General features: G+C 48.0%; 1 protein-coding gene across 1 annotated transcript in view; it reads left to right on the top strand.

Annotated features, from left to right (window-relative positions):
• Window positions 1-19360, top strand: part of LOC147710189 (E3 ubiquitin-protein ligase TRIM39-like) — a 236764-nt gene that overhangs the window by 140881 nt on the left and 76523 nt on the right. The window contains exon 4 of the mRNA XM_086919946.1: window positions 4457-4479. Coding sequence (XP_086776072.1) covers window positions 4457-4479 — 23 coding nt within the window. The remainder of the gene's footprint in view (window positions 1-4456; window positions 4480-19360) is intronic.

Here is a 19360-nt window from a genome sequence, read left to right on the forward strand (position 1 = left end):
GACTTTTGTACTCAGTTTCGAAGCGGGTGAAAAAATCAGCAACAGACTCATCCTTACGTTGTTTAAATGCATTTATCGTATCCCAATTAACAGCAATTTCGGGCAAAAGGGTCCTCATGAGTTGCAACAGATGGCCTGGGAGAGCCAGAATAGCCGGATCAGGCTTAGTCCCTCCTTCTCTGTCATTCTCCATCCTCTCAAAATCAGTCCAGTCACCAATCAAAGCCGCATTATGGTTGGCATGGCGAATTTTGTCCCATATGTCGGGTGGTACTACTGACCCAAACAATAAGTCAATATCCTCTAAGGTAAGGACACCAGAGGAAAAAATCTGACCTAATTCCTGGTAGTAAAGAGCCGGACTCTTACGAGGGTCTGGTAATTGGGATTTCAATTGAAGAACATCCACTCTTTTCCATGGGACATGCACCCACCTCCTACGCCAGTGGGCTGGGGCTGTTCCAACACCCTGGTTATTGGCGGGCACTGCAGGGACAAAGACGGGAACTGTCCCTCTCATAGGCATAGCTTTGTCATTCGGAGTTGGCGGAAAAGCCGTTGTGTGTCTGAACGCAATCATGGTAACAAGAGCTTCATGCATATCATCTCCCTAAACATGACCCTTGGCAATAGTTGGTTTTAAATCCATCAATCAATCCCCGGGGAGTATCCATGAACAACGCTTCGTATCTTTTCATTATAAGTGTGCACATATACTCGGCCATATCTGTTTGTTGTATGGCCGTCCATTGTCTAAACGTCGGCCAGATATCTTTAACGCCATAATATTACCATTATTTATCCAAAATGCATATTGTTTTCGCATAGCGTCCCTTTCATTACCCCCAGCGAGTTCAGCAGACCTCAAAGACGCCTTTCTAGGGATACCGAAGACTCCAAACAGGGTATTTGGCATAAAGGAGGACCATCTCGTTCGGTCCGGAGTGGCATAGGGCTCATCAACAGGGGTACCAATAGACTCATTATCAAGCAGGGGTTGAGTCAATAGGTGAGGCGGTATGAACTGTTGGAGAGGGGGGTGCTGGCAGGACGACGAGAGTCAAAGGATCAGGCAGTACTACAATGGGTGCGGCAGCCTGAACCACCACTGGTGGGGGTGGAGCATTAGGAACATTTTGAGGAAGAGCGGGATACATAGGAGCCGGGGCATAGGCAGGAGGTGGACCTTCAAGAATAGCATTCAACGAGTCCCCCTGTTCTCCATCAACCTCAAGGTCCCTGGGAGAATGAGCGGGGTAATATTTTGTCGTCTTAGCCCTATGATGCCTATCTTCCATTTCAACCCCTTCCGGAACCTTATTTTCTAAATGCGCTTTTGCATGATCAGCCATAGACATCCTCTCTTTCTTTTTGTTCAACTCTTGCTTTTTTTTCATTCTTTGATCTATTTCATTCCTCCACAACGCGGTGGCGTCAAACATGGCTTGACGAGACCGTTTGCAGAGCAGCTGTTCCTCCAGGCTCGAAAGGGCCTGGAGATCCAAGGAGCCAAACTGTGGCCACTGTAATTCAACGTTGCTTCGTTTTGTATATTTTACCCATAAGTAAGAAAACATGATAGCAGATGGCCCATATTTAACATACATTTCATAACTTGGAGTTCCTTCTGGAGGAAGCAGACAGGCTGCCTCCAGAAGGGAGTCCTCTGTACATACACAACAACATAATTTTCGGTACTTACTACTGACTGGCATATTTTTACTTCAGGCAGACAACAGTGGGAGAAAAACCCTCACCTCACTGACTTGGCTTTTGCAAAAGTCAATACAGACATAAAACAGAGCACAAGTAGTGGATGATCAGTCCGCCCCTTACCCGCAAACGTTGTTCTCTTCTGCACACGCAGGCACGAGTCCAGATCCAGACAGAAAGGGGACACCAGCGGGATGCGGTCAGGTGGCCCAGACCGGATGCGGAAGACCGTGCGCAAGACTTCTGGTCTACCGGACTCAAAATGGTCCCTCGGGTAGGGTACCTCCATCGGACTTCCGCCACGTGCCCCCTCACGACCACCGGGCCAGACCTACGTCTCCGTGGTGTCCCTATTCAGGTGCCATTTGTAGAACCAAAAAATGCCCACCCCAAGGAGGAGTGGGAGCTTGGCGGTGCGGGAATCACCCGAGACTACTCTTGCCCTCTTTATATAACAAAGTAGACCCGGAAACCTTCGTCTGCAGAGAGAACCACCTTTATTACAATAGCCCGGGCTATAGAACAGAGACCCAAGCTCGTCAGAGACAAAACCCAGGAGGCTGCTGCTTTACTCCGCAGCGTACAAGCCTTATATACATTTTATCCCACTCTTTTGGCATTCAGTCCATTGTTCAATAAGGGCGGTGTTTGTAGTTGATAACCTGATCAAGGCTCGGCATTCAGTCCATTGTTCAACAACCTGATCAAGGCTCGGCATTCAGTCCATTGTTCAATCAACCTGTTCAAGGCTCGGCATTCAGACCATTGTCCAGGGTGGCTTGGTGAGCAAAATAACGATGGATTAAACCCAGATCTGTGACTGGGGGTGAATGTTTTGCCATTGTGCAACATTCCGTCCTTCATCTTGTGTGTTTTGCTGTCACCCTATGTGGGAAGGGTATGCCCAGACGTGGGTCCCGTGCTCACTACGCCACTGGAGTCAAGCTATCCTGGCTGAAGACGGCTGATAGCCAGAAACCAGTCCTAGGATGCATGATTCCGGTCCAGGGAAGACTTGGTTTGGCAGTTCGGTCTGGACTGTTTCCATGAGGCACAGGGTCAAGACTGATTTGCATATGGGTATGTCTGAACTGGGGTGGCTTGGTGAGCAAAATAACGATGGATTAAACCCAGATCTGTGACTGGGGGTGAATGTTTTGCCATTGTGCAACATTCCGTCCATCATCTTGTGTGTTTTGCTGTCACCCAATGTGGGAAGGGTATGCCCAGATGTGGGTCCCGTGATCACTACGCCACTGGAGTCAAGCTATCCTGGCTGAAGACGGCTGATAGCCAGAAACCGGTCCTAGGATGCTTGATTCCGGTCCAGGGAAGACGTGGCTTGGCAGTTCGGTCTGGACTGTTCCCATGAGGCACAGGGTCAAGACTGATTTGCATATGGCTATGTCTGAACTGGGGTGGCTTGGTGAGCAAAATAACAATGGATTAAACCCAGATCTGTGACTGGGGGTGAATGTTTTGCCATTGTGCAACATTCCGTCCTTCATCTTGTGTGTTATGTTTCATTGTCCAGATAACCTGATCATGGGGTCAAGGACGTTTACCAAGCAGGAAGCAGAAGATGAAAAACAAGTTTGTTTACACAGGGCGTAGGTGTCTCATTGCTTTCTGTAGATGAATTGGTACCCACAAAGAACAGGGGGACTTGGGTATGCGATAGTTTTAGGCGTCCGCAGAAATGTAGGCTGTAGGTAGGGTTTTGCCACGAGAAGGCAAGGAATGGAGGAATGTAAGAAAAATAATGGAACCTAGTGAAATCTTATTTTCTTCAATTCTCTCACACTTTCACTTACTCATTCCCTCTCATTCATTCACACTCACTCCCATTCTAGCTCTTACCCACTCATACTTTCTCACTTGTGGGTTCCATTTTATTGTCACTCATTCTGGCTCACTCACACTCACTGACACTCAATCTCACTTATTTTCACCCACTACCTTTTAGTTGCTTTTACTCATTACCTGTCACAGATTCTCACTCACTTTTACTCTCACACACTCATACTCACAAATACATACACACTCACTAACACAAACACACTCTAACCCACAAGCATTCACACTACATACATGGAAAAACATGTTTTACTTAAGACATCTGCCACTGAAGTTCTCATTCTAGATCCTAGTACAACATTTTATTATTACACTTATTGTGAGTAATAAACTTGTGATTCACTATTAGTGTTATAACAAATTGGCAGAAAATGAAGGTGGTGCCTGACTCCCTTAAGGAGAAGCTGTCTCGATCTTCTTGGCACTGATTTTGCTATCTCTGAAGCCGGGGTCGCTTAAGCAGTGGCAGGGCTTACACAAGCAGTGCCAGGGGTCTGAAGGGGCAAGCCAGGAGTCGCAGCCGAGACCCCTGTCAATACCTAAATTATATCCATGCATGTGACCCTGTAGAGAATATCATACAACGTCTCAAGTGACTCCATTCAGAATATCAGAACGTGCTGTGTTTTTGTGACTCCACTCAGAATGACACTGTGCAATGTCATTACCATTCAGAATTTCAGTTTCTGCTATGTCATGTGACCTCATTCAGAATATCACATTCTGTGCTTAGTCATGCGAAACTATAAAATGGGCTGTGTCATGTAACCCCTGTCACTGTTTTCTAACCATAGATAGTTAAGTGTTTCACTACTAAAAATACTGCCATAAATTTAACATCTCCTGTGGAAACTGATTTTACTGTGTTTGTTTCTCTGTTTTGCAGGATGTCAGAAGCACCCTGAGCAGGTAAGGCTGGTTTATTATCCTCCTCTCAGTGTGTAAGGAGCCGGCCACGCTGCTGCAATGTGTAAATGCCACTACTACGCTAACACAACTTGCTACAAAACTTTCAGATTCTCATAAAATCACTTTGCACCCTCCATTAATAACCTTAAGTTCTCAGAAAATTCCTTTGATACCCCTGAAAGTGTAAGTCCACGCAAAACTACCCAGTGTCATCAGGAAACTCTTACATTTTCATAAATCCCTTCAAGTTGTCGGAAAACTCCTTCTGAGTCCTGAAATAATTGCTACAGAATGAGATGCTGTCCTCACAAACATATTTATATTTTTAAAACTTGACTGAAGTCCTCTGAAGGGTACCCTGAACACACAGAGAACTAATGCACATTCTGGAAACTTCCGCTCAGATTTTCCTCAATTACGAATTGTGCAAAAACTCATTCAAGATTTCCTAACTAGGATGTCAGTCTTCAAAACATCCCTTCAGTGACTCCAGACATCATTGAAATGTCATTAAGGCCATATTCAGCCCTCATTCATTAGTAAATTCAGAGGGAGGCAGGTTTCTATTTTGTTTATTCCAGCTTTGCTTTAGAGTCACAGTTGCACTTCCATAAGCACTACAGACATCTGCTGCTGTGCTTAAGATTGTTTAACTCGTCAGTGAACGAAGGAGAGGGTGAGATTGAACTAGGGAGAGGGGACAGATTTGGAGCTTGGTTATTTATTAGAAACAGAGATTCATCAATTGAGAAATTATGTGATCTGAGAGTAGTAGGACATAGAACATGTCCCAGGATCATTGAAAGAGACTTGGGGGTAAGGGCCATTCCAGAGAAGGACTGAGCCTTTTGGGGAGAGGATGTAACCTTACGGCTAGAGCGGTCGACCTCGCACCTGAGGAATGCGGTTCGAGTCTTGGCGACGACGCTCAAAATCCTGTGATTCTGATTCTGGGAAAATCACTTAATCATTTCTGTGCCTAACAAAAATTAATTTGTCCTTCTGTAACGAAACTGGTTCTCATGTAATTCGCTCGGAGACCCGATTTCTCGGATCTAGTTTGCGCTATATAAAACTCCTAAAATAAAATAAAAAAGTACAGATTCCTGTAAAATCTGCTTGATGGTTGTAGACATCCTGTGATCTCATGAGTCCTGTCTCTGTTGTTACCCCTCTTGTAGTTTCAGGCCCTTGTCTCTGTTGTACCCCCCTCTTGCCTTGAGGCGTGGCTATGCTCTCCCCTCCTGTGGTGTTGTAAGCCCTGGCTGTGGTCTCACTGGTCTCTCTCCTTCATATGCCTCCTGTTGTCTCTTGAGACCTGTCTCTGCTGTCTTTCCTGTGATCTCAAGTCCTGTCTTGGTTATACTCTCCTGTAGTCTGACCAGGCGTGTCTCAGGTGCACCCTTCTCTGGTCTTATAAGGTATTTCCCTGTCTTACTGTCTTGTGGTCTCACGAGGCCTTGCCTGTTGTTCCTTCCTATAGTCCCATGAGGCATAGCTCTATTTTCCTTTCTTGTCCTCTCACAAGGACTTGCTCTGTTGTATGGCTCCTAAAAGGCTCTGCTGACCCCCTCTTATGGCCTCACAAGGCCTGGCTCTGTTGTACCTCCTCTTGTAGTCTCAATAGGTCTCGCTCAGTTATACCTCCTCCTGTGGTCTTAATGCTTCTCGCTCAGGTATGCTTCCTGTGGTCTCTCTTGGTCTCTCGCTGTTGTACTTGTGCTGTGGTCTCACAAGTCTTTGCACTGTTTTATTTTATTATTTTTTAGAAATTCTTTTTATTAAACAGTAGAGAGTCAACATTTGTTAGAGACAAAAAAAAGGGAAACTGCTGGTCTCAAATATACATACATGAATAGTTACATCATGCACTTATTCTTTGATCACTCAATTATAACCTTTATGGAGTCGCCGGATCTTCAAGAGAGAGGGTACAGGGTGGGTCACAAATATTGCCACAAAATGTATTCCTTTTGCACCATATAGAAGACCACTTTTGGGGACAGCCCCGTGCAACGTATACAGTTTTTTTCTCTGAGCATACACCAGTCCATGTTTTCTTTCCAGGTCGCAACTCCAGGCAATAACCCGGAACCCCACAACTGGGGTATATTTTGTTTGGCCACCATCATCCCCAGAGTGACCCATATTTTGTCCTTACTATTTAAGCCAGTAGGTTCCTATACATCCAGCAAGCATCTTTTGGCTTAGAGTCCGATTCGTACCCCCAAGACATCACCAATACAATCATGAACTCCCCTCCAGTAAGTCTGGATATGGACACATTCCCACACAGTACGCATGAATGCACCTATTAGGCTGCAGTGTTTTCTGCACAATCCCTCGTCTGTTTTACCCATTCCGACAAACTGAGGCCCGTGATGTATATTCTGGGGAGAAGTTGGACCAGCTGCAATCTAGAAGAGATTGCGACCTCGCTGGGAGAGGTCACCGCTTCCGGCCATTCCTCATCATCTAGCTCCAGCCCATCCCTCTCCCAGTGTTGTCGGACCAATTCTAGGGGGTCCAGGGTATTATTAATCAGCTTTTTATAAGTCAGGGATACTGCTTTCATCAGCAGATAGCTATCGAGTAATCTGTCCGCCAATGGCGAGGATTCCGGGGGAGAGTCGCCCTTTGGCAGACATGACGTTAGCGCATGTCTCACCTGCAAGTACCAATAGTGTTCTGTAGCGCCCAGCTCGTGTTCCTGTTTCAAATATGCAATCGTGACCACCTCACCCTTTTTCCACAGGTCTCCAATCATTGTGATTCCGATCAGATCCCACTTGTCAAACCCCTTCGTGGTCCTCAGGGCACCCAGCTGTTCCGAGTCCCACAGAGGAGTAGCAAGAGTGAGTTTCATGTCCCACCCCATACTTCAAGTGGTGGCATACCAAGTGTTTGGTGGGTCCCGTAAGGGGAAATATATGAGGCTCGGCATATAAGGCAGAATTATAGGTACCACCTGCCAGTAGACATTTTTTTTTTTACACACTTTATTGATGACCGAGGTCTATCATGTACTTCTAAAAAATATAAGCATTCAAATACAGTCTTTTGTTTTTCTCCCACCTTATTCATCCCAATGTATTTGTACATAGCAAATTAGTTGTTCATATCTTGCATTATAAGAGATGCTTACAAAGGATATTTATAGTCTGATCCTTTTTCCGAACCATTAATGTCCATGTAGTGTTGCATCCATAATTCAAAGTTGTGCATAATTGAAGTTCAACTAGTAACAAAAGAAGACCCCCAACCATTCCCCCCCACACTCCCATCCCACCCTAGCCCTCTCCTGGTCAGTCGTACTGCAACTTTGACGATGATAACAGGGATTCGCTATATGAGCATCTTCCCTAAGGGTACCGTGTACAGGGCAAAATCACAGCATCTCTATTCCACGGGCCGTACAGGCATGAATGGACTCACTCTCTTCGCTTTACTGTGACGTGGCATCTTGTGTAGGGGCCAGGTCTAGTGTTTCCAACCCAATCAACATGGCTTCCCAGTCCAGAGAGACGATGTTGCTTCCTCAGCCCCCTCTCCTCCTCTCTCCGGAGAACAGCTCCCTCCGCACTTCCCCATTGAAGCACATCAGCCTGCCAGACCGCGACCACCGGGCATCTGGTGGACTTCCACCGCATAGTAATCACCCTAATTGCCAAGATGAGGGCAAGATCCACAAACTTTAGCCGCACCTTCTGAGCCTTGGAGCTCCTTGGAAGGACCACCAGGCAAGACAGGGCGTCGTCCGGGAACGGTAGTTGTGTCACTGAGACTAGGGAGTGTCGCACCCTCTCCCAATAGCCCTGCAGTCGAGGACAAGACCATAGCATATGGATGAAGCCCGCCTCATCTCTTCTATATCTGGGGCAGCAATGGGGGGAGTCCAATAACATACAGTGTTTCCAATCTTTATGCAAGCAACAACACTGTGGCCCCTCAAGTATGGCCAAAAGAGATGAGTTTGCCTTTAGAGCCATTTTCAGAAAAGGACATAGGCTTAGCTATCGGAGAAATGCGGCATTCCGGGGCAATGGGCCCGGACGAATTGCCCATTAACGTACTAAAACAAAACAGGGCTAAATGGAGCAAATTACTTTGTCCAGTATTTAATATTTTTTTTATTGAGAGGTAAGGTTTTACCCTCCTGGAAGGGAAGTATCCTGGTACCATTGTTTAAAAAGGGAGATCGCCTATCCCCTCAGAATTATCGCCAGATTGCATTGTTGGATGCAATCAGCAAAGTTTTTACAAGATGTCTGCTGAAACGAATAAATGACTGGGTGGAGCATTCAAACATACTTCCACTCGAGCAGACCGGTTTCAGGAAAAACCATGGCACCATGGACAATTTAACAGCCCTCCAGGTAATAACCGACAAATACATTGGAGCCAGAAAGGGGAGAGTCTATGTGGCATTCATAGATTTTTCCACGGCCTTTGATAAGGTCGATCGACAATTACTGTGAAAAAAGCTACATGCTCTGGGAATGCCTCATAGACTTTTACTTTTGGTACAAGACTTGCATGATGACACGTGGTGCAGAGTGCTATTGGGGGGAGAAAGGGGCTTATCTCAGCTTATTCCATCGGCGAATGGCCTCAAACAGGGCTGTCTATTAGCTCCCCTTTTGTTTTCCCTCTATGTTAGTGATCTCCCCCACATGATATCCGCATGTGAAGGAATTGCCCCACGCCTGGGAGATACATATATTTCTTGTTTAATGTATGCGGACGACATACTAATCCTAGACCTTACCCCGAAAGGTCTTAACAACCGTCTGCATTCATTATATGTATTCTCCGAAGACCATTTTCTGAAAATAAATATCTCTAAAAGCAAGGTAATGTGCATGGAGGGGCGAAAAAAACTGAAGTTGGAACACATTAGCTGGGAGCTGGGAGGTTAAAAAATTAGAAAGAGTAAAATCATATGTATTTTTGGGTAAGGTTGTCAATAGCAACTTAAGCAACAAATCCCATATAGATAATAGTTCCCGCAAGGCAAAGTCGCAGGGAAATGGGTTGAGAGCATTATACAAATCAACCGGTAAAAGACATTTCGGATATCTGCTGGAGGCATTCCGGGCAAAAATCCCTCCAACTTTGCTTTACGGCATAGAACTTATCGATTCAGGCGAATGGGGTTTTTTGGACATTATCGAGGGTTCCCTCTTGAGAAACTTAACTTCGGTTAATAATAGTTGCAGTGCAGCAGCCCTTCGATTAGAATTCGGCCTAAGAAGTAGCTGGGCACAGGGTCTGGCAGGAGTCATTCGCTGGGTTTCCTGTCTGATCAAAGGAAAGCCAGCCACATTAAGATCCCTAATCACAAAAGAGTTGATGGGCCCCCTAAAAGAGCACTCGTTACTCATAAAGAACTATAGGAAGGCCATTACACTCTTGGATTTGGAGGAAGCCACTCTTTTAGACCTCTCTATGCAACAATTAAAATTTACATTAAAACAAGCCACATGGAAGTTAAGCTACGAAAGGGATCGCAACTCAATTGTACAAAAGAAGGGGGTTACTCAAGCTGTTAATTCTCTTTTGTTTAGACAAATACAACCTTACGCCTCCTGGAATATACCTCACGGTTTGCGCCGCTTTTGGCTGCTTCTTAGGCAGGATCTTCTTCCACTGAATAAGTTGTTGGCCAAATGGTACGGTATATCCAATATATGTAATTTCTGTAATACTTCAGTCCAAGACTCTATACATGTTCTGCTAGTTTGTCCAGCACTAATGGCCCACCGCCGTTTGTGGGTGAAACCTGTATGTATTCAGTTTGGTATTTTATCTGCAAGATCTTTGATAGGTGCTATCTTCAGTCGCCCAAATGAAATTTTCTGTAATAGAATTTTTTATTTTTTAAAATGTTTTTTATAATTGTATTAGATGAGTTGTATCATAATCGGTATATTTTGATAGAATAAGCCGATCACATGTGGATTCATTTTAACATTTCTTGTCTGTTACTTTGTTATATGTGGATCTCTAAGGAGTTCCAAAATCATATTTAAATAAAATTGAATTGAATTGAATACAGTGTATCTGCTTCGGCGTGAGGTACGATCTATGCAGCACCATCGCATGTATGAATTACCTGGCAGTAGACATTTGTCCATCCTAGAGCCTGGATCGTCCCAGCAGCGTTATGTACAGTGATTAATTGCGATCAGTAGCCTAGTAGTATTTTTGTTGAGTTCTGGGAGTGCGATCCCTCCATCATACCAATTCAGTAAGTTTTTGCAAAGTTATGTGGGGTCAGCCATCCCAAAGCAACTCCCTCTGGAGGCCTTCAATCTCCTTGAACTACTGTGCCGGGACTCGGCCCGGGAAATTTTGGAGCGCGTAGAAGAACCGTGGTAGTGACATCATTTTGAACAGCGCATCCCTACCCAGTAAAGAAAGTGGGAGCACCTTCCAGCTGACCACATCGCGCTTCAGTCTCTGCAGGGGCGGGAGTAGGTTGCGTTCGTAGCAAACCCATGAATGGGACGTGATCTAGATGTCAAGGTATTGGAAGCCCTCCCGTACTACTTAAATAGGACATCCCCGAGGTGGGGGGGGTGGTTCTCCAGTGAGGACATACAGCAGGGACTTACTCCAGTTAGTTGTATACCCTGAATATTTCCAGAAATTTGTGAAGATGTTAAACACTCCATGGAGCGACACCTTAGAGAACGCAAGGTAGAACAGGTTATCGTCTGTATAGAGAGATATGCAGTCTTCCCTTGTTTCAGACCACTTTAATCCTTGAATTATTGGGTCTCTGCGGATCCATGCCTCCAACGGTTCATGGGTGAGGGCGAAGAGCAAAGGAGACAATGGACAGCCTTGGCGGGTACCACGGCCCAGCTCAAACACCACAGACTGTTTGTTGTTAACCACCACCTGCGTACCCAACCAATACATTTGAATACTAAACCCAAGCCAAGACCGCAAACAAGTATGGCCACTCTATGGTGTCGAATGCCATCGTGGCATCCAATGAGACCACCACCGCAGCCTCTCGAATTGTACTCTGTTGACCAAACACTCCATGCAATCTCCTCAGGTTTAGTGCTGTGTTTCAATGAGGAATAAAGCCTGATTGATCAGTATGTACTAAAGCACTTATTACTTGGGCCAGGCAACTCGCCAGTAGTTTAGCTAGTATTTTAGGCTCTGCATTTAATAGAGAAATCGGCCTATACGATGCACACTTATGCCTGGGTTTGTCCACCTTGTGTATTGTAACCAGTGTAGGTTCTCTTTGGTCGTGTGGTAGAATTTCGTGCTCTCGGCTTTCCTCAAGCATGGCCCGCAAGTGTGGGGCTATTGTGTCTGGTTTCAACTTGTATAACTCGATCGGTAGACCGTTAGAGCCGAGGGTCTTGCCCAACTGCAGGTTTCTAATAGCCAGGGCAATTTCGTCGTTAGAGAAATCACTGTCCAGTCCATCGTTTTGGCCATGTCAGTGGCTATAGATTTATGTTCGAGGCATGTGGGCTGCTGAATTCATATCTGTGCATAGATCGCCGCCTAGTGTTGGGTCCGGATGATTGCACATTGTTGTCCTGGAAGAGTCTTCGAAGTATCACGAGATAGGTGGCTCCTCCCCTGGACTACAGTGCGAATGGGCATCGACTCCATCCCCAGATTGTTTTTTTCCGCCATTGGGTTCGGATGTGTTTCGGTTCCCTCTGTTGGAATCGATAGTTGTTTAACTTTCTTTACTTGAGACCAAAAGGTCTTTAGGACTCGCGTCAGTATTGTTTATCGTTCGGGTTGGTTATTCATCGGCTCCGAACACCTGCTGTCCTTCCGCGTGCTATCCGCGCGGACGGGCCTACACGACGCTCCAGACTACTTCATCATGGAACGAAGTCCATTTAAGAGGTGCCCAGTGTGTGCCTCAAAGTACCCGCACATCGATGTGCACCCAGTGTGCAACAAGTGCTTGTCGCCGGACCACGACGAGGCCAAGTGTATGGCCTGTTCCAAGTTCCGGTCGAAGAAGACTCTCAAGCTACGACGGGCCGCTAGACTGCAGGCCCAGAGCTCGGCACCCCCTCCGGCGAACATCTTCGAGGAGGATGTTGAAGACAACACCATCCAAAATGTCCCGGACTCTAACCCGGCGTCGGAGGTCGAGGAAATCTACGACGCGGAAGATGAGGAGTTCGAGGAAGTCGTCGAGGAGGTAGGGGACGACGACGGGGCCATTGCCACCGTGGAGGATAGCTCGGAGGAGGAGCTTCCTCACACTGACTCCGGGGCCAGCCACCATTATGAGGCCCAGGTCGAGGGATCGCCTTCGGGCCTTACCCAAGACCTCGATACCCGTCCCACGGCTCCGCCTTCCGGCCCGGCCACGGACATTGGTGCAGCACCACTCCAGGTGCAAAAACTGAAAGTGAAACCGTCGGTATCGACGCCACCAGTATCTAAACCAAAAGGGCAAGTCGCACTGGTTGGATCTAAGGCTTCGGAGGCCTCGGCGCCGAAGAAATCCAAGATGGCCGTTGAGCTCAAGAGCCACGCCAAAATGGCCGATCCGAAGACTGCGGTGTCGAAGCCGAAGGCGCCCGACGCTGCTGCGTCGGCGCCGAAGTTGGTCGACGCTCTCAAAAGTCGCGTCGACGCCAAAAAGGTCGATGACCATAAGAAGGCCCCGAAGAAGCGCCAGGACGACCCCAAGTCTCTGGCTGCACCGCTTCCGGTTGACAAGGCGAAGGGGGGAGCTGCGTCGGCTCCGAGGACTGCGCCCTTGGTCGCCGACCCTAATCCGGCTTCGGAGGACTCTCTCGAGCCGGTCCGTCCCTCTGCTTCGTTTACCAAGAAGGTCACGGAGTCCCTTCAGCGTATTCGGGAGGGGGCCGCGGAGGTCGAGCCAAAGAAGACTGTGTCGCCCAAGCCTCTGCAGAAACCGGCGAAGGCGCAGACGCCAATTCTTTTCACGCTGCCGCCTAGGACGGCGCCGAAGGCTTTCGCTGCGAAACCTGGGACCGGAGTGCCCTTAAAGTTGGCTTCGACGCCGAAGGCATCGTCGGTGGTTCCAAACCCACGACACCAACCACTGGCGGTGGAGGAGCGTCGAGAGGTGGTCATCGACGCCAACACAGGCAAGCTGTCTCTCCTTAAACGGAAGATCACGCCGGAGCCAGCGTTGGAGCATTTCCACATCCCACTTAAAAAGAAGTTGGACTCTGCGGGTACATCTGCCCCTATGGAGCCTGTATCTCCGCAAGGTCAGGAACTCTCACCCACTCATTCCAATGCTGGGGAGGGTGATGGAGAAGACGAGGATGAGTATGCTTATCCAATTTACTCGGACTCAGAGGATGTCACTGAGCCATGGTCTGCTGGGGGAGACCCTGGGGACCCCCATTCGGGACACGAGCCACAACTTTTTGCTGCAAAAACTTCCCCGACGGAAGACTCTGCGGCCTTCAACGCTCTAATTGAAAGGGCTGCAGCCAATCATGACGTCGACCTCCATGCAGACCCAGTGGATGCCGATTTTCTATTTGACACTTTCTCAGTGGCTGAAAAAACTGTCAAGACACTGCCAATGCTCAAAGGAGTGTTAAAGCATGCGCCAGAGGTTTTCAAGGAGCCCACCCGGGCAAGAGTCATTAATCCTCGTATTGACAAAAAGTACAAGGCAGCGCCCACTGATCCGACGTACATCAAAAGACAGTTGCCGCTAGACTCTCTGGTTGTCTCCAACGCACGTAAACGAGCCAACTCACAGACCACGGGTGATGCTCCTCCCCCAGACAAGGAATCAAAGGTGTTTGAGGCATCAGGGAAACTTATTGCTGCGCAGGCAGCCAATATATGGCGCATATCCAACACGCAGGCGCTACTTGCACGCTACGACAGGGCACACTATGACACTCTAGAGACCCTTCTACAGCACTTACCAGATCAGTACAAGGAGGCTGCTGAAATGTTGATTCAGGAGGGAAAACGTATCACTAATGCCTCAATTAAGTGTGCTCTAGATGTAGCTGATACCGCCTCACGCACAGTAAACACTAGCGTTCTACTGCGCCGACATGCATGGCTCAGAATCTCAGGCTTTAAACCGAACATTCAGACTACCATCCTAAACCAAACTGTCAATCCTGACCACCTGTTTGGGCCAGAAGTGGATGCCACCCTCGAAAAAATGAAAAAAGACACTGACACTGCTAAATTTATGGGTGCCCTGCAGTCCCAGCAGTTTCGGGGTTGTTCCTTTCGCCGCTCCAATAACAGAGGCACCTCGAGGGGTCAGGCGTCCCAATCCACGCAATTCTATAAAAGTAACACCCAATCCTCATATACCAACAAGGGTCGGGGTGGATACCGTGGCAACAACGTCAAAGGCAGAGGGCGTGGAAATAACAGCTCCAGGTCCTCCACCGCCAGCAAACAGTGACGCCTTGTCACTGCCCCCCGACCACGCAACACCGGTCGGGGGGAGACTCCAGCAGTTCCTGCCCGTGTGGAAGTCCATCACCACGGACAGGTGGGTCAGATCTATTATCCAATACGGTTATTGTCTGGAGCTCACATCCACTCCACCCAACATACCTCCAAAAAGCCGTCCTATGTCCGGCGAGCACTTGCACTTGTTGCAGCAAGAAGTCAACGTCATGCTGCAAAAAGGGGCAATAGAGCTCGTTCCACTGCAAGAAAGGGGTACAGGTGTTTACTCCCTGTACTTTCTCATTCCAAAGAAGGACGGATCCCTCAGGCCCATCCTAGACCTCAGACCTCTCAACTTGTACATTCTGTCAGAGCATTTCCATATGCTCACTCTGCAGCAGGTTCTCCCACTGCTTCGGCAAGGGGACTTCCTGGCAACTCTGGATCTCAAGGATGCATACTTTCACATTCCCCTGCATCCTTCTCACAGAAAGTACCTAAGGTTCACCATTCAAAACCAGCACTACCAGTTCAAGGTTCTGCCTTTTGGAGTCACCACGGCGCCCAGGGTCTTCACGAAGTGCCTAGCAACGGTGGCGGCGCATCTAAGGCGTCAAAACATCCACGTCTACCCCTATCTGGACGACTGGCTCATTCAGGCAAAGTCGAACCAGCAGTGCGCCGACCACGTGTCCCACACTATTCACCTTCTGCACGATCTGGGGTTCTCACTGAATTACCCAAAATCCCATCTCCATCCCGCCCACATACGGCAGTATCTGGGGGCGACAATAAACACTCTGGCGGCCACTGCGCAGCCGAATTCAGTGAGAATCGACAGCATTCAGTCGCTGATCCAAAGATTCAGACCTCAGCACTCGCTTCCAGCAAGAGTGTTCATGCAGTTGATAGGCATGATGGCCTCCTGCATCTCCATTGTCCCGCACGCGAGACTACATATGCTCCCGCTTCAGGAGTGCTTAGCACGTCAGTGGACTCAGGCTCACGGGCAATTGACAGACCTAGTGTTGGTGAGCGGTCGGGCATACAACTCTCTGCATTGGTGGAATCCACAAAACCTTTGCAAGGGCCGACCGTTCCAGGAGCCTGTGCCACAGATTATCCTGACGACGGACGCTTCTCTCCAGGGTTGGGGAGCGCATGTACTCCATTACACAGTGCAGGGACTATGGACTCTACAGCAAAAGAAGATGCACATCAATGTGTTGGAACTGATGGCGATCTTCATGGCCTTAAAGGCGTTCAAAGTACATCTGTGCAACAAGGTCGTGTTGATCCGAACGGACAACATGACGGCCATGTACTACATTCAGAAACAGGGAGGAACACACTCTTCGCAGCTGTCTCATCTGGCTCAGAGCATGTGGAAGTGGGCCATTCAGAGGGACATCTTCCTCATGGCAGAACACCTCCCAGGCAAGGACAATCAGATGGCGGACCTGCTCAGCAGGCACAGCCACCAAATGCACGAGTGGGAGATACATCCATCAGTACTCCAGCCGTACTTTCAAAGATGGGGTCATCCAGAGATAGACCTGTTCGCCACAAGGTAGAACGCAAAATGCCAAAGCTTCGCCGCCAGGTTCCCACACCCGCAATCGCAGGGCAATGCGATATGGATGAACTGGTCAGGCAAATTTGCGTACGCTTTTCCCCCAGCACCCCTGATACCGCTGGTGGCACGCAAGCTCAGGCAACACTCGATGACTCTCATCCTGGTTGCTCCAACGTGGGCTCGCCAACCATGGTACACCACGTTTTTAGAACTGTCCGTGGTACCGCATCAAAGGCTTCATCTCACACCCAGCCTTCTGACGCAGAGCCATGGCGACATTCAGCACCCGGACCCCGCGACAGCTCAACCTGGCGATCTGGCTCCTGAGGTCCTAGAGTTTGGCTACCTTAACCTTCCTCCTAATTGCATGGACATCATTCGGGAGGCAAGAAAGCCCACTACTAGAGCATGTTATGCGGCCAAATGGAAGCGGTTTGTCATTTATTGCGCAAACCACAACATTAATCCACTAGATGCTTCCATTCAGAACAGCATCTGTTACCTGTTCCATCTATACCAGTGTAATTTGGCATATACTTCCATCCGCATTCACCTGTCTGCGATGGCCGCATACCTCCAGAATAGACAGCACCTTTCACTTTTCAAAGTGCCTGCTATCAAAGCTTTTCTGGAAGGACTCAAAAGGGTCATTCCACCACGGACCCCACCAGCTCCAGAATGGAACCTCAATGTGGTTCTTACGAGACTGATGGGTCCTCCCTTTGAGCCACTACATTCTTGCTAACTTCAGTTCTTGACTTGGAAAGTGGCTTTCTTAGTGGCAATTACATCGCTACGGAGGGTTAGTGAGCTGCAGGCCCTCACAATCCAAGAGCCATTCTTCCAGGTTCATGCTAACAGGGTAGTGCTCCGCACTAACCCTAAATTTCTACCCAAGGTTGTGTCTCAATTCCACTTAAACCAAACAATTGAGTTGCCGGTGTTTTTTCAAAATCCTGAGTCACTGGCGGAGCGGATGCTCCACACCCTTGACGTTAAAAGGGCCCTAATGTATTACATTGATAGGACCAAGGATTTTAGAAAGACTAAGCAGCTTTTCGTTGCTTTTGCGTCACATCACAAGGGTAACGCTATTTCCAAGGCTGGTATTGCTAGGTGGATCGTTATATGTATTCAAACCTGTTATGCGAAAGCTAAACGCACTCTTACAATTCCACCGAGAGCCCACTCCACCAGAAAGTTGGGGGCCTCTATGGCCTTCCTTGGAAGCATTCCCTTAGAGGACATATGTAGAGCAGCCACATGGTCTACCACACATACATTTACTAAACATTACTGTGTAGACGTGCACTCTAAACAGCAGGCAGCTGTAGGGCAGGCTGTTCTCAAGACACTTTTCCAAACTGCTGCAGCTGGCACGGGCGGCCGCCGCTAATGGAGGGACTGCTATGTATTCTATGCACAAATATGAATTCAGCAGCCCACATGCCTCGAACTGCAAATGCTACTTACCAGTATGCATCTGTTCTTGGCATGTAGGGCTGCTGACATTCATATCGCCCGCCCTCCTCCCCGGCGCCTGTAGCAGCTGCAGTGTTTACATGTCATTTCATGGCATGGTCATCATTCACAAGGTTCACTCCATCTCGGCCACAATGGCTAAAAACAATCTGGGGATGGAGTCGATGCCCATGCGCACTGTAGTCCAGGGGAGGAGCCACCTATCTCGTGATACTTCGAAGACTCTTCCAGGACAACAATGTGCAATCATCCGGACCCAACACTAGGCGGCGATCTATGCACAGATATGAATGTCAGCAGCCCTACATGCCAAGAACAGATGCATACTGGTAAGTAGCATTTGCAATTCATCTCTTAAGTTTCAAAGCATGGGCCTTCTCTTGCATCCCCACTCCCGCTTCCCCTTCTTCTAGTAGTAGGATCTCATTCTCTAAGCGGACTAAGTCTTTTGATTTTTCTTTTTACACTCCCGCGATCAGCCAAAGCGCCTTCCCCCTCAGTACTGTTTTGAAGGCTTCCCACAAGGTTTGGGATGAGCCCACAGAGTCTTTGTTTTCCAGGAAGTAGTTAACTATGGCTAGCATGACTGCCTTTTTGACCACAGAGCTTCAAAGGTACCAGGGGTTGATTGGTGCTATTCTTCCCACTATTTCCTCCCCCAGAACCAGCTCCCCCCATAAGGGGGAATGTTCGAGATACCCTGCGCCATATGTTTAATCTCCCGAATGTTGCCTATTTGGGATGCCGGAACAAGAAGGTAGTCAATTCGAGAAAAACAATTCTGCGCGCCTGAGTGGAAGGCGTGCTGAATGCTGTCTGGATGGTTTGCTCTTCATGTATCTGCAAGGCTGAGTGCTTCTAGGAAATCCGGGAGCCATTCATGTGAAGGTCCTATAACTCTTGGGGGGTGGGGTCGAGGAAGCCCAATACCGCTGAGTTAAGGTCCCCACCCAGAACTAGGTAGCCCTCTGGGAAAGACAGCATTATTTTTCCTAAGTCCTAAGTAAAGGTTTTGCTCTGTAATCCCGGAGGGGCATATACAGCCATTAGCGTGAGTGGTTTCCCCGCCCATTTCCCAGAAACCGCTACATATCTGCCCATCTCGTCGGCCCAGGAGTTTTGGATGGATAGTGGAAACAAGTTTTTAATCATGATTCCCAACCCCTGGATCCAGTGATAAAACCAGAGTGGATGATTAGTCTGTAGGCCCATTTGTTCATTGCTTTGCAGGAGTTTCCCACCAGATGTGACTCCTGAAGGAGTCTGACGTCCGGGGCATGCCGTTTTAATATATTGTAATAAGATACTACGTTTCACTTTGTCCCCAAACCTGTTTACATTCTAACTCATGAGCCTAAAACTTTTGTCCCAGTGAGTGATAATTAGTGTGGCTGTAAACAATTTTCCTCC

This window comes from Lissotriton vulgaris, chromosome 5 (assembly GCF_964263255.1).
Source record: "Lissotriton vulgaris chromosome 5, aLisVul1.2, whole genome shotgun sequence".
Classification (NCBI taxonomy): domain Eukaryota; kingdom Metazoa; phylum Chordata; class Amphibia; order Caudata; family Salamandridae; genus Lissotriton; species Lissotriton vulgaris.